The following is a 13,853-nucleotide window of genomic DNA, read 5'->3' as shown; positions in this document are numbered from 1 at the left end:
ACCGTGACGAGCGGGATAATTACTAATTACCAGAGAAAATCATGAAAAACAAACAACATGCGTCAGATGCTTGTGTGCGCACTATACGGTTAAGGTGAAGTTTTGCAAGTGAAAAGGGGAAAAAAGAAAATGACATACATCTTATTGACAATATCAGGACATATTATCGTATTTACATCTCACTGCTCTGTGTGACTAGACTGTCTTGTAATGGTGTATGTATTGTGTGTAATTTGTTCTCAGGTCTGTCCTTTAAAAAAGATTTTGAACTGAATGAAACACTTTTTTTTTAATTCCTGTAATACAGTTGATGTGACAGTTTGCTGCTGCTTCCCCAAGTTGTTCTTTTACTTTCCGTGCACACCTGTTCAAAAATGTATCTGCTTAACTATTCATCATACAATGGCAATGGCAATATCAATTGGCTGGTTTGCAGGAGTGGATAACAGCAGCAGTGAGAATGCGGCTCTAAATCTCTGATACAGACAGTCTTTAGTTGACAAAGCTCTAAATCAGCAATCGTTGGTGGACCTGCAGTGCAATCTAACTAGCATTTAGTTGGGGACAAGCCCTATAAATAACCAATACTGAACTTATCGCTGATAGAGGAAAGATGATTTAGGAGTTGTTAAAAAAACAAACCTCTGATTGGTGCAGTCGTTTCTTCAATCAAGGAAACGGTCGTCAATGAGCAAAACACAAGACCTGCAGTGTTTGAGTTATAGAACCAGGCGACAGAAGCCACAATGGGATCATCACCCTCCAGCCTCTCCTCTTGTCTCCCTAGTTTGCATCACGTCTGTCTCTCCCTCCATGTGTCCGTCTGTCTCTCCTGCCTGTGCGAATGCTGTGCTGCCTCTCCTGTGATTGTGTGGCCGCTCCTCTTTTCCAGGTCTCCATGGTTGAGAGGAGGTCGTGTCTGGTGACACTTGAAGTTGCTCATCATTATCCTGGATTCATACTCTGTTGCTCTCCTTGAGGTTTCTTTCATAAGTTATAAGTTTAGTGGGGAGTTTTTCCTGGCATGGCGTCTAAGGACAGAAGGTACCGTATGTTGCACAGACTGTTAAGTCCCTTGAGGAAACTTGTGATTGGTGATATTTTGCTCTATAAACACAAACGATTTGGCTTATTGCACTATATCAACATATATCTCATCTCTAAATTTTTCTCTATTTGCACCGTGATGCACTACTCATAGTTCAGTTCATCCAGTGTTTTTCATTTTCCATTCATACTTTGTATTTGTGTGCTTGAAATCTGTCACATTTCTCACATAGACACATGAACACAATGTGTGTATTTACCTTACTTCTTATCTTGTGTTGTATCATTTTGGCTAGCTACGTTTCATACAGCTGGTGTAAATGATATATGTATACGCAAAACCTCACTTCATCTTTACATAACATATCCAACAAAAAATCGTGTTTTCGGCGAGTGGCAGCAAGCAGTGCAAGTATGACAAGGCATCTGTAAATAATTGCTTTCAGTGACATCCAGATTATAATTATGATTGTGTCATTTTCTACACCGTCTGTCTGCTCCCGCCTCTTTCCTCCACTGCAGCCAGCGCTGGGGGAGATGACAGGGAAACGGCTTTGTCTCTTGTTGGACAGGTCTGCCACGAAGTGTTTCAGAGTGAAAATAAAAGAAAGACAGAGAGAAAGTTGTTTATAAGAGAACATCAGTAACAGTGCTGCTCTCTGTTCTCTGCATCCCTCTTCTCCCTCCCCTCCTCCGAGTTTCGCTTTCATTTATTTCTTTGCTCTTTTTTCTCACTCCGTCAGTTTCCCTCTCTCTCTACCTCTCTTGCTCGCTATCCTCTTTCTTCTCCCTCTCGCCTCTGTCTGCTGCCGTCACAGATTTCTTCCTCCCTCGCCTGAAATATGAATATTTTAGAGCTAAGAAGCTTAAAGGGAACAATGAAATGGCCCCCAAGTTAAATTATACTCCATTTCCAGAGTCACAGAAGAGGGACTTTTCTGAGTGATGAGCGCACCGGTGCCACGTGGGTGTGTCTTTCGCTTCTTCACACACACATAAGCTTGTTGTCTCCTGCCTTTATGTCATATTTGTGACATTCCCACAGATCTTGCTTTCAGAATCGCTAAACCAGTGGCAGTGGCACTGTAACCGATCTCCTCAGCGTAAAAACAATGCACCTGCGTTAGAAAATGTGCAAGTTATTTGTAGCTAATGTGCTTAAATAAGTAAAAAAATAATAATAATAAAGGGAAAAAAAATCATTACAGAAAGAAAAGGGGGAGGCAGAATGAGACTAATTTGCATGCATTTGGAGGCAGTTTGTTTTAGAGCTTTGTTAACAGAGTAAACAAAAGCAGTGTGTTGTAAGAGAAGAGTTGGGGGTGGGTTTTTTTGTCTCACAATTAGACGACTCACACCAACGTGGGTGCTGTAAAAGGGAAACTAAGCATTCTGCTTAACCACCCGTTTCCAGTTGGAAAAACAATGAAGTGAAAGAAAACGCATCGAAGCCAGTGCATCACTATCGTCTGTGATGGCTACTCCCATGGCTGTTAGTGTGCAGCGCATCAAGAGCAAGCCAAAGCCGACTTTACAACAACACAGCCTTGACGGCTCAACAGAAATGTTTCTTAAAGTGCAAAACCCAGATTGTACTGTTTCTGCAATGTTGAGGAAAAATGACCACATTCCTTTGAAATCTGTGCTCGGGATAAAGGGCTCGCCAGCAAGTCAAAGATAACTCCGCATGGTGGAAAACACACCTTATCTTGGAAAGAAAAACCCTACAGAAAATACAGGCAATACATATCTGTGGAGGATTGTAGTGCATGCTGTTTGCTGAAGAGGTTTGCATTTGATTCCAGTCCACATGAATGGCATTAACTCACACACATTTCTGTCTTTTTTTTTTTTTTTTGGAGGGTGTGATTTTTTTTTCCCCTTCCCCTCATCTGAATTTCAATCCAAACTAAAATGACAAAAAACCTCTGAAGTACAAAAGTGGGAGATTATTTCCTGACTTGAGTATTCAGACCTGAAAATGCATTATCACTGTCAAACATTAACAACAAAGATTCTTTGAGATTCAATTTACCGGTCCAACTGCTGGTGGAGGTAGCGGGAGACAGAGGCGAGAGGATGAAATGTTAGTAAGCAAAATTGATTTAGTTGGGGACACTGTCGTTTGAATAAAATGGAACTGCTGAAAAAGAAAAAGTCATTTAGAGGGAATTTAGAAATAATAGCAGTTGGAAGAGAAATGTAAAGCAGGCGGCAGCTGCCTCATTGTGCAAGTTTGAGGAAAATGAGTGTAGATTTTCAGAGGAGGATAAATTAGTTTCTGAAGGTTATTTCATTGTGTTCAAAGGGCAGGATATGAAGTGAGAGAGCAAGCTCTCTTTAATAGCTCCAGCTGGGACATAAGACACTCCAGAGAGGAAATGGGTCTTGACCCTGTAATCACTGAGTAGGGACTTCATAAATGGCTGAGGCAGGGCTTAGTGGTAGTGATCAATAAGAGGGTCAGAAGTCCCAGTATGGTCTCCTGAAACCTGTTACCTACGACCAGTATTGTAATATCAGATGTCATTCACATCTGAAACCAAGGAGCATCTTCAAGCTGAGACAGGTGTATACTGTTTTGGCTTTTGGATGTTTTTACACAATTCCGGCCACACTTGAAGATGAGATGGTGTTTGAATATGAGGGATAATGACACACGCTTCCAGGCAGTCTCTTCCAGAGGTCAGTCATAGTCTCACCTGTGTACACAAAACGTGACACATGTATTGTGGTGGTTCAAAGAATTCTAAAAGAGAGCTGGAAAGAGACGTTTCCTGCTTGTTTTGTCAACTCCACACACCTGGCCAGTCACACTTTCCAATTCCACCAATATTGGAAGAACTGTGTGTGTGAGCGGGGGGGGGGGGGGGGGATTCAGAAGCTATTCTACCATCTGACAAGTACTTCAATTGGAGTTACTCACTGACACCCAAAAGCTGTGGACAAAATCACTCCCTATTTGCTACCTACTACACAACATGTAGTACAATGTGTCACTCACTGTGGCATGTACGCATAGGCTCATCGAATGTGCACTACTTTTAGCCAAAGATCCCACAATACAGTGCTTCACTGATGGCACAAGGAGAAAAGTGACTGATGTGATTATAGACACAGCCTAAAGCTCTCCACTGAAACACAATCTGATAGATGCTTTCCCGATTATTCGAAGGAAAGCAAACGAACTCACGGACGTATGGAATCTGAACGGATCCAACTGGACCGAACTTGAGTAACAGAGCTACATCATCTCACTGAGAGGAGAATATCTTCATGTTCATTTGGAAGAGCGGAGTTCAGCCGAAATATATAATCAGCAAAATAACAATTCTATGACTCATAGCCTAATTACATCTTTTCTTACTTATCTTGACAACATAATTAATAATGTTCCTTCTCATTTCTGATTAGCGCCATTATCTCAAATTATATTTGATTATCTGTTACCCCCATCTTTTATAGATGCTTATTTATGTGTGAGTGTACACAAACACACAGAAATCCAGTATCATATGCAGCGAACGTGTGTCTGACGCCAGTCCACACAAGAAACTGAGATCTATAATAACCAAAATGATTCCTAAAGATATTCGACTATTAATCTAGCAGTAAAATGTAGAAGTACTTTAGCAGTCTGTTTAGGTTGGGGATCTGTATATATTGTAAATTTAGCATATAGAACCAGAGGCTCTAGGGAGTTCGATCAGTCTGGGCCCAAAACATAAGCTTTGTCTCTATTTTGGATAACACACATTTCACTTCGCTCAGCTTCACTTCAATGGCCAGATGACCATAATCAGTGGAATTTGTTTTGGAAATATGGGGTATAATGCTTCATACACACAGTGTCAGCATTTTTTTGAATTATTTGCCAACCAAAATACAGATGTTTGTTCATGTATAGTGAATGCAACATGTAAAAAAAGTTAAACATTTGCTTACTTGGTGTAATAAAATGATTTTTAGTCATTATATATGATTTTTCTACAGTGTGCAAGCCCAAACTGTGGGGACTGTTCTGACTTCAACACTTCTCTATTCACTGGGTTTTAATAATAGCTTATTTAGAAAATCTTAGTATTTCTACACCCACAGTGTTGGGGTCTGTGGGAAAACAAACAATGAGGAAGTCGAACCACACGAGGATTAAACTGAAAGAGTCAGACTTTCCTGCATCCGTCACAGGACACGATCCCTGTCATGGTTATCGACTGCACAAGGATTGCTGGTGGCTATAAGTATATATGATATATGACCGTTTCAGTCCTTGCCATTTTATTTCTTCCTTTACATATGTATATATATGTATGTATGTGTGTGTGTGTGTGTGTGTGTGTATTTTTTTTAAACAATCAAGCACTAACAGCTACACAAGGCTCGCTATGATAAAAGCTACATCTGGGTTTGCATCACAGCTTTTGCACAATAGATTTTGTTTTTCTGTATGGAACCATTAAAAGCCATCAGCTGTTTGTCAGTAAGTTTTTGAATGAGCACTTTGTGAAATTAATGTGTAGGCTGTTGTAAAAGGTAATAATAACTATACAGATGGCAACTGGCATCTCAAGGGGTGTGTGTGTGTGTGTGTGTGTGTGTGTGTGTGTGTGTGTGTGTGTGTGTGAGAGAGAGAGAGAGAGAGAGAGAGAGAAAGAGAGAGAGAGAGAGAGAGAGAGAGAGAGAGCAAGAGAGTGTGTGAGAGAGAAAGCAGGTGAAATTATGTCCCACGTGAGTTGTGTACAAGGCAATTACCCAGTGAGTTACATAACTCTGGCATGTTTCTCTTACCTTTGAAAACAAGGAAACAAAAGAAAAAAGTTTTTGAGACTGTCACATCTTTCACACAGTCATCGAGAAGATGCTATTTGGCCGCTAACTTGTCCTTTTCCGTGTTTCAACCAACAGATAACAGTAGTCAGGACACTGACCTACACATGTGCGTGTGTGTGCGCGTGCGTATGTGTTGCTGCCCACACAGAGGATGTTAGCTCCCCCATATTGAGGGTGAGTCATCCATGGCAAGAAACAGTGGCAGCATCATTAGCATGCCACTCTCATCCTCCCACTCCCCTACTCCTTAACAGATTTTAACTGGCACAGCTCTTCTGCTGATAAATCACTGTTGCTCTATTGCTGAAACGCTCTCATAATTCACAACCAAAAATATTAAGGCAAACACACACTCACACTGCTGCCTTCCCATTTCCCTCACTATTTCATACCACTTGTCCCTCAGCATAACATATCTCATGCCAGTTTCGTCCACTGCACATATTACACCACCAGCACATCACTTACAATGAAAATGAGTACCAACAGAACACAAACACGCAGTATCGTAACCTTAAGTGATAAGGCTGGGATCAGTCCATGAAAAGAAACCAGCCATGCATTAGTCTGTCTCTGAGTACTTTCCAACTTCCTGCCATATCTGTAGCACTCAGCTCCGAGCCCATTTATTTCTACTAAAGACATAAATCTCAAAAATAGAGAGTGGTTAAAAAAGGCTCCATAATTTCCTAAAACATCTGGCCATTGCATTTCATTTATGAGAGACTGTTTTAACCCAAGGACTAATATCTCTTTTGAGCTCTTAATTGTGCTCTGTTGAGTATTTACAGCAGCCGGATAGCGTACGTGGAACTGACTCAAAATAAATGACCACAGGGCCGAGCTGAATTTCCAAACAACTAACAGTTATATTTGGGATGAGGTGACCATAACCTGCCTTTTGTGGGACAATGTCATGTCACTGGGGTGTGACCTGCAACTTGCACTACAGAGACAGTTGTCACACAAGGGAAATCAGAAAACTTTGTTGTATGGCATGTACGGCATTTGTGGCATTTGCCCTGACAAAAGGTGCAGTGCCTCCCTCCTCAGTGACTCCCAGTGATGCAAAACTTGCAATAGCTGACATCCCACCAATGATTGATGGATCCTGCCTCACAGTGTTCTTAAGCATCTCCTGGAGGTCACTTTGTTCAGTTTGGCCCAAATAGATTACCTCAACAGAGGAGAAACACTGGAAGAAAGCAGTCACTCAGACTTTTTAACTTTATGAATCTGCCTTCCCCAATTCAACCGCTGTGCATTCTCTGTCTCGTCTGACTTATAGGGACTATAAGCAGGCGCAGTCTATTTCGTCTAATCGTTGGATCGTCAATCATTACGAAGACCTGCATTTCATGAATATTTGATGTGAGCCAAGTGCATTAAACCCTGTTCCTTTGCACCGCATCAGCTGCAATGGTTACAGGCCTAATTATGATAAGGAGAAGGCAGTCAGCTCTCACATTCAGAGGTGCAGCCAAACTGGGTGTCCTTAGAGAACAATGTGCGAGATGCCTCCTATTTGAGAAATGTTAAACCTCCTTTGTCTTTTTTTATAGTACCACGTCCACAGGGGCAGTCCTACTTTGAGTGAGTTTTCCTCTTTTAGGACAAATGAAAACTTCCTGGAGCTTTGTTGCCAGAGTCTTTCTCCATTCATTAAATCAGCCTACGGCGTTTTGTTCTGCCTGCGGCGTGGCATTGGTCCTCGCCTGCTCCTTCTCCTCCTCTTCATCGTCTTCTGTTCTCCCAAGTCTTTTGATCACAAGCCAAGATGTTACATAAATTCTGACAAGATCTCATGCCCTTTCATCAGGAGTGATAAATTTCATTGAAGATGTAGGTGAATGGTTGCTACGGGTCATTTGTAGCCTCTGACTTGACTCAAACTTGGGGAAGACAGACATGTTCAAGGAGCCCTGAAGATGAATAGTGTTAGGATTTTTAACTCGAGGTCAGAGTGTGTTTGGAGAGGTTCAAGAGCACAGTTCAAATTAGCCTAGTGCTCATTAAAGTGTGCTATGAAAGCTATGGAAAGTAGCTACAGTAGTTAACATGAAAAGCACATCAACTAGGGCACCAGCAGCATATATGGGAAAGTGGACTGTAAAGAGAAGCCACACTGTGATAGTTTGTGAGGCTAAAAATAGCAATACTTATGGGGAGATTATGTGAAGACTGTATGTCAGACTAGCAGCCAGCATAAAGGATTCGTCTCATGCTGCACTGTACATTCATCCACCACCCCATTCCTCTTCATTTTCGTCACTCCGTTTCTGCCTCAATACCAATTTAAGCACAGACAGGCTGGTATAATATGTCACAAACACACACACACATGCACACATTCACTCACACAACGCTAAAACCGAGTTGGCGGGTGAGGTGTCAGCATCACTTCAGAGACAGCTTGATGACAATCCAGCTGGAGTCACACTTTTAAAGGTCACACACAGATCACACACACTTTTTCTTTTTCCGTCTATCTCTCTTTCACACAGACACACACACACACAAACACACTTTAATTAAAACCTGTAATCAAGCTGACTTCTGCATGTATTAACACCTCTCACAGAGACGAGAATGTCGTCATACCACTAAAGTTAGAAGTCTGAAACATTTAACTAAACTACGTAACTTAGGCTGGTTGTGAAGACCTTCAAAAGAACATCTCACAAAGGCGAAAAAAAAAACTGTGAACACCAAAATGAGAATGCAAATTATTCATGCTAACATGTCACTTACCTCACAACGGGAAAACAGACAAAGCTCTTGCCAACTTTCCATCGTTTGTATTTAATTAGACAGAGGTGCTGCCACAACCCACTGCCACTACTTATTTACTCAAGTGAATTTCTAGACAATCCAAATATAAAACATGTGGATGTCAACAGAAGGACCTGGACTGTTAGCTTTACCAGTTGACATACATTCCAAACCTTACCTACTGTCATGCATGATGGACTCCAGTCTGAGGCCATCATCCAGTTGCCATGCCGTACATCCCATACCTTGCCAATCAGAATGGCTGTGGGTGAGGGATTCAAAGTGCAGGCTCTGTACCTCAAGCCTGAGTATGTTCCGCCATAAGGAGCCACTACACTAACTAAATGCATTGAAAAAGCTTTGAAAATAATAAGGATGAGCTAAAAGTCAAGCTAGCCAGGGCAGCTAGTTCCAGCAAGGTGAGCGGATTAAAAGAGTTTGTGAGCAAGCACTAAAATAAGGTGGAGAATGAAGTATAATTAAAATGGTGAAGGAAAATATAACCTAGGGTAATAAACATAATCTTTCAGATATTTTCAATAGATAACCTCCCCCCACCACAATGAATCTCATACCAGCATCTAACTTTATCACAGTGTTGTTGAGGGATATTTATTGATGCCTTTATATATGCATAGTCTGCATTTTAATAATACATTGCATGTGCTTCACACCTCTATTTACTATCCAAATCCTGGTCAAATAACTAAAAGTTCTTAGTCCCACTCACAGCCCCTAGAGACTTTAATGGTCCTTGTCCTGTGGATGGTGCTGGCAGATGGCTTCGTACCTTTGGGAGTACAAAATGTGCCTCAGCAAATATAATGGCAATATGCCTGGTAAATTAGGATTGTTCTGCGAGTCCAACTATTAATTAATGAATTCATTCCCCTCTCTCCCCTCCTCCTTTATTTTGGTCACATAATCGGCAGCCTTCAAGAGTCTGTTATATTGTTGTTAATTACTGGGACTCAGTGGGGGCTGATTCTCCACAAATCTTCCTTTTAAATACAACCATGTTTAAATGGGCTCGATGGTCCCTAAAGAACCGACTGCCTCTTGAGGATGTGTGGGCAGTTCTGGAAGGGAAGCAAAGTCGGACCAGTGAAAGGGCAGCATCCTCACATAAACTGGGTGGCCCGAGGTGGGGTCAACATTATTGTATTAAACCAAGTGCAAACAAATGCAGCTAAAATCCTAACCTTTAGCTGATCAGAACTGTTGACAGAGGCCAGGAACCACTGACCAACAATACTCTTTGTAGGTTTGTCACAGAATGCAGGAGAGTATGTAGACTGGCATAAAAAGCCACCTTTAACACCTTGTCAAATTTTGTAAGGTTGTCCAAATTATGTCAAATTATAGCTTTTCTTTCATCAATTTGCCTTTCAAATGATAAACAGCTATTCGCGTGCCTCTTCAGAGGCCATTTGGTTTTGCTCACATTTTGCTTTGTGCTTGCTGTTTCCCACCTGTAGTAAACATATTTTTGAAATTTGTGGAGTACAGAGTGGTCTATTTAATCTTGCTGAATGTTCTCAGGTCACAATTTTGGTATTATTTTGGTTGTAAAACACTCATATTGTTAAAGTGTAATTAAATATTTTCGATATAAAGATCATATTTTGCAGAATGAAATAAATGATATTTTGCGAGTCCACAGCATTCTCAAAATCAATTACTGCAATATAATTGCAAAACCTTGAAACTATAATTTTTTTCATTGTTAACTTTACAGTACCATGAAAACTTCAAACCACCCTTTCATGGCATTGGCTTTTCCATACAGATTGTTCACTCATCCATCAAAATAAGCACCTAAGCTCAAAGCCACCTGCAGTTCCGTAAAACAAATGTTTAGGCAGTTATTCCATCTTAGGTACACTTAGCAAGGTAGAAGCACTAGTGCCCACCATTTGCTCCACTTAATAAACTCTAAACACTCCCTCAATCCCCTGTGTTTGAGGATCTAGCCCAGCAGTATCAAACAGCGGCAGGAAAGAGATATGGAGTGACAGCACTGTCATAGCAATTTTCATCCGTACCAAAGACACATCTCACTTTGGCTGAAGTGAACAGATAGGGCCTGTGCAAAGCCAGTGTACAAATAATTGCTAGTCCATAGTTGCACCTGTCAAATACGGTTAACCATCTGGGGTTCCATTGACAAGAAAAAGGAAAGAGAATAGATGAGCTCCATTTAGTTTCAGAGGTGATGTGTCTTAAATTGCAGTGGCAGCTGTTAAAGGGCTTGTGCTTGCACACTAAAGAAACAGAAAGTGAGATAAAGGAAAGCATCAGGCTGGAGAAAATATCTTGGCAGAGGTGTGTCAGGGCCATTGCAGCCATCTTTAATTTGAGAAGTGAAGTGAAGTGCTACCAAAGAAGGATGAAATGTTATCAGAATTGTCTATATATAAGATGATCTGTTTTCCCTTGTTAGCATACCATACAGTTAAAGGATGTAGGATGTAAGATGTATTTGCGTATTTGCTTTCCGAGTGAGTATACCTCAATATTTCCCTGCACCTTGAATCTGTAGTTGATTTTTATCAGCAGAACAAGCAAGTTCTTAGGTGCACAAGCGATTCAAAAGCCCAAACTGTAGAACCACTGTATGAGGAGACGGATCAAAATGCACCTTATGATGCACTCTGCTACTGTCCACAATGGACCATCAAGACTGTGTGTGTGTGTGTGTGTGTGTGTGTGTGTGTGTGTGTGTGTGTGTGTGTGTGTGTGTGTGTGTGTGTGTTTCAATAGTCTGGCCGTACTGTGTTATGGCAGTCTGAATTGATCAGCTGCAGCAGCTGGCTCTCAAACTTCTCCAGGGACGGCTGCAGGGAGATGGTCAGCCTGTTCAGGGTGAAGGGCAGCATCTTGAGCAACTGAGGCTTCAGCAGAGCATCACCTGGTGACAGTACATAAGAAAATAGCATCAACATTCAACCGTGGCGTGACATTTACATTATTATATTATATTCACATCACTTCTGGGTCTAAAATGGGCTTTCTCTTCCTGTGCTTTGTTTTCAGCCGAGCAGGTCTGTTCAGTGGGGACTGACGCAGAGGATAAACAGCTGAAAACCACCATCGAGCGAAATAAATGTGTGAGACCAGTTGTGAAATATATTTTAGTCTATTCCTATTCGTGACCCATTGGCAAAGTTCCCTGACATTCTCCATCGTCCCCAGAAAATTTATCATGGCCTCCCAGCAGTTCCACAAACCTAAGAGAGGTCAAGTTGAAAATACATGGTTTGATACAGTGTTAAAGCCATGCTGATTCTAGTTATGTGTGTGCGTTATCTTAGAAAGTGAGCTTCTCCATGTTACTTTATCAGTCGTGTCAACTCAGCGCCAAAGGCTTAGTTTCCAGAATCACTTGCTGTTTCATGGCAGCTTTACTTCAGTCATATGTCTGCCTCACCCTGGACTGCAGAGACACTCCACTTCAAATGTCACACACGCCTAGAATGTATGTTTTAGCTGCACCTTCACTTTTGCTGTTTGTATTTTTCAACCACGCTAGCAGCTGGTTCAGTGGATGACAATATCAATTTGACAGTCAGGTGGTCGGTCCACCAGTCTGGTCCAGACAAAAGCCACAGATGTAAATAAGACGCAGTTCATCTGATTTTCAACAAGGCTGCTAAGTAACATCTGATGTGGGGATCACAATGGGAAATGTTTTCTGCCGCTGAGGTTAAAATATTTGTTGAAGAAAAGTCATTTTTGGATGTGCAAGTGTGAATTCCTCCTGAGAGAGAAGGCCTGTAGGTGAGGAGATATTGAACAACCTGATGTTCAACAAAAGCTTCAGTGGTTGAATGACGACTGGTAAAACTTTGAGGGCTTTCAAATAGCTTGTGTTGTGGTGCTGAGCAGAAAGCTCTGTTAAGGATTTTTTAGAATACATCTTTTAATTTGCATTTCTCTCTCTCTGCATGTCTCTCTAACTGTTTCAACCTGGCTAGTATCACAACCTCCAGGTGTGTCAGATAAAACAGCTGCTTTTCTGGATGTTAAATTTCCTCTGCGTCTGAAAACCATGGCCAGTCTGAGGTGAAATAACAGGTGCAGCTGGTTTTTTGTATGAATTCCCCTTTAGTACTTGCATATTTTGCTCCTCTGAACAGAAACTCCTTAATGCCTGCAACACCGTCTACATCAGATGAGTTCGAGCCATGTTAATGCCTACATACAGTAACACATCTGCCGGTCATTCAAAAGTCATAGAACTGTGGTTACATATGTAACTCTTGGTTAAACATCTATATCAACTGCATATAAGGTAGGGTTTCACTCTCACAAAGCTCTGATAGTAACTTAAGTCTCCCATTTTCACTGACAGCCAAGGTAGCTTAACAAGGCAATCTGAAACAAACTAAGACTGTAGACTACTCACTACTAATCAAGCTGATTTTTCTGTACCTAAAACAAGCATTCAGTTATTTATTGTCATGTGTCATACTCCTTCATGGAGAAATCCATGAGCTGAATGGGGAAACCCTTTTTGGCAGCGAATGTTTACACAGTCAACCCTCACTCTTTGATTATGAATATATTTTATTAGAACCTCTCTGAGAGACAGCAGCTCCATCCAAATGATTGCTCCATTGATTTGTGGTAAGCTGCCTAATGCCAATCACTGAAATATTTATGCCACAGAGAGGGATATCAATGCCTGTGTCAAACAATCTAACAAAAACGGTTTCCATCTGGATAGTTGGCGTGAATTGAATTAATCAGTTGAAGAAAGCATCTCAGCCAACGGATGAAACAAGAGAGCCTGTGAAGTCCACAATCACCCCATTCAGACACAACAAAGAGCAAATAGCCAGTATGATTGTAATCTCTTCAAGAGTAATGTAGCCATCAAGCGTTTTATTGCAGACCTTGTCTCTAGAGCGCAGAGTTGGACTGTTCTGAATGCAGCGTGAATATCAAACTGGTGGCTGTGGTCTTAAAAGGCAGCTTAGGTCTCTGCTGCTCACAGCCCCAGAACATGAAGAGGATTAGCTGGCTACCATACCTCCCACTGACTCCCAATGATTATAGCTCTGCACTGTCAGACTTCATTACATTCCCTCTTAGAAACTTACTTTCTAAGCACTGCAGACATTTCAACTTCTGATGGAACTAAGTTTCCAGAAAAGGCCACTATCAATTACCATGATGAATGTCCTGTATATGATTTTGAC

General features: G+C 41.3%; 1 protein-coding gene across 4 annotated transcripts in view; it reads right to left on the bottom strand.

Moving 5' to 3' along the window:
• Positions 1-13,853, bottom strand: part of nphp4 (nephronophthisis 4) — a 157,528-nt gene that overhangs the window by 108,432 nt on the left and 35,243 nt on the right. For all 4 annotated transcript variants that reach the window (XM_076741807.1, XM_076741806.1, XM_076741808.1 and 1 more), the window contains exon 6: positions 11,424-11,560. In XM_076741807.1, coding sequence (XP_076597922.1) covers positions 11,424-11,560 — 137 coding nt within the window. The remainder of the gene's footprint in view (positions 1-11,423; positions 11,561-13,853) is intronic.

The sequence above is a fragment of the Chaetodon auriga genome, chromosome 10 (genome assembly GCF_051107435.1).
Source record: "Chaetodon auriga isolate fChaAug3 chromosome 10, fChaAug3.hap1, whole genome shotgun sequence".
NCBI classification, from domain to species: domain Eukaryota; kingdom Metazoa; phylum Chordata; class Actinopteri; order Chaetodontiformes; family Chaetodontidae; genus Chaetodon; species Chaetodon auriga.
This window is presented reverse-complemented; position numbering and strand designations above follow the sequence as displayed.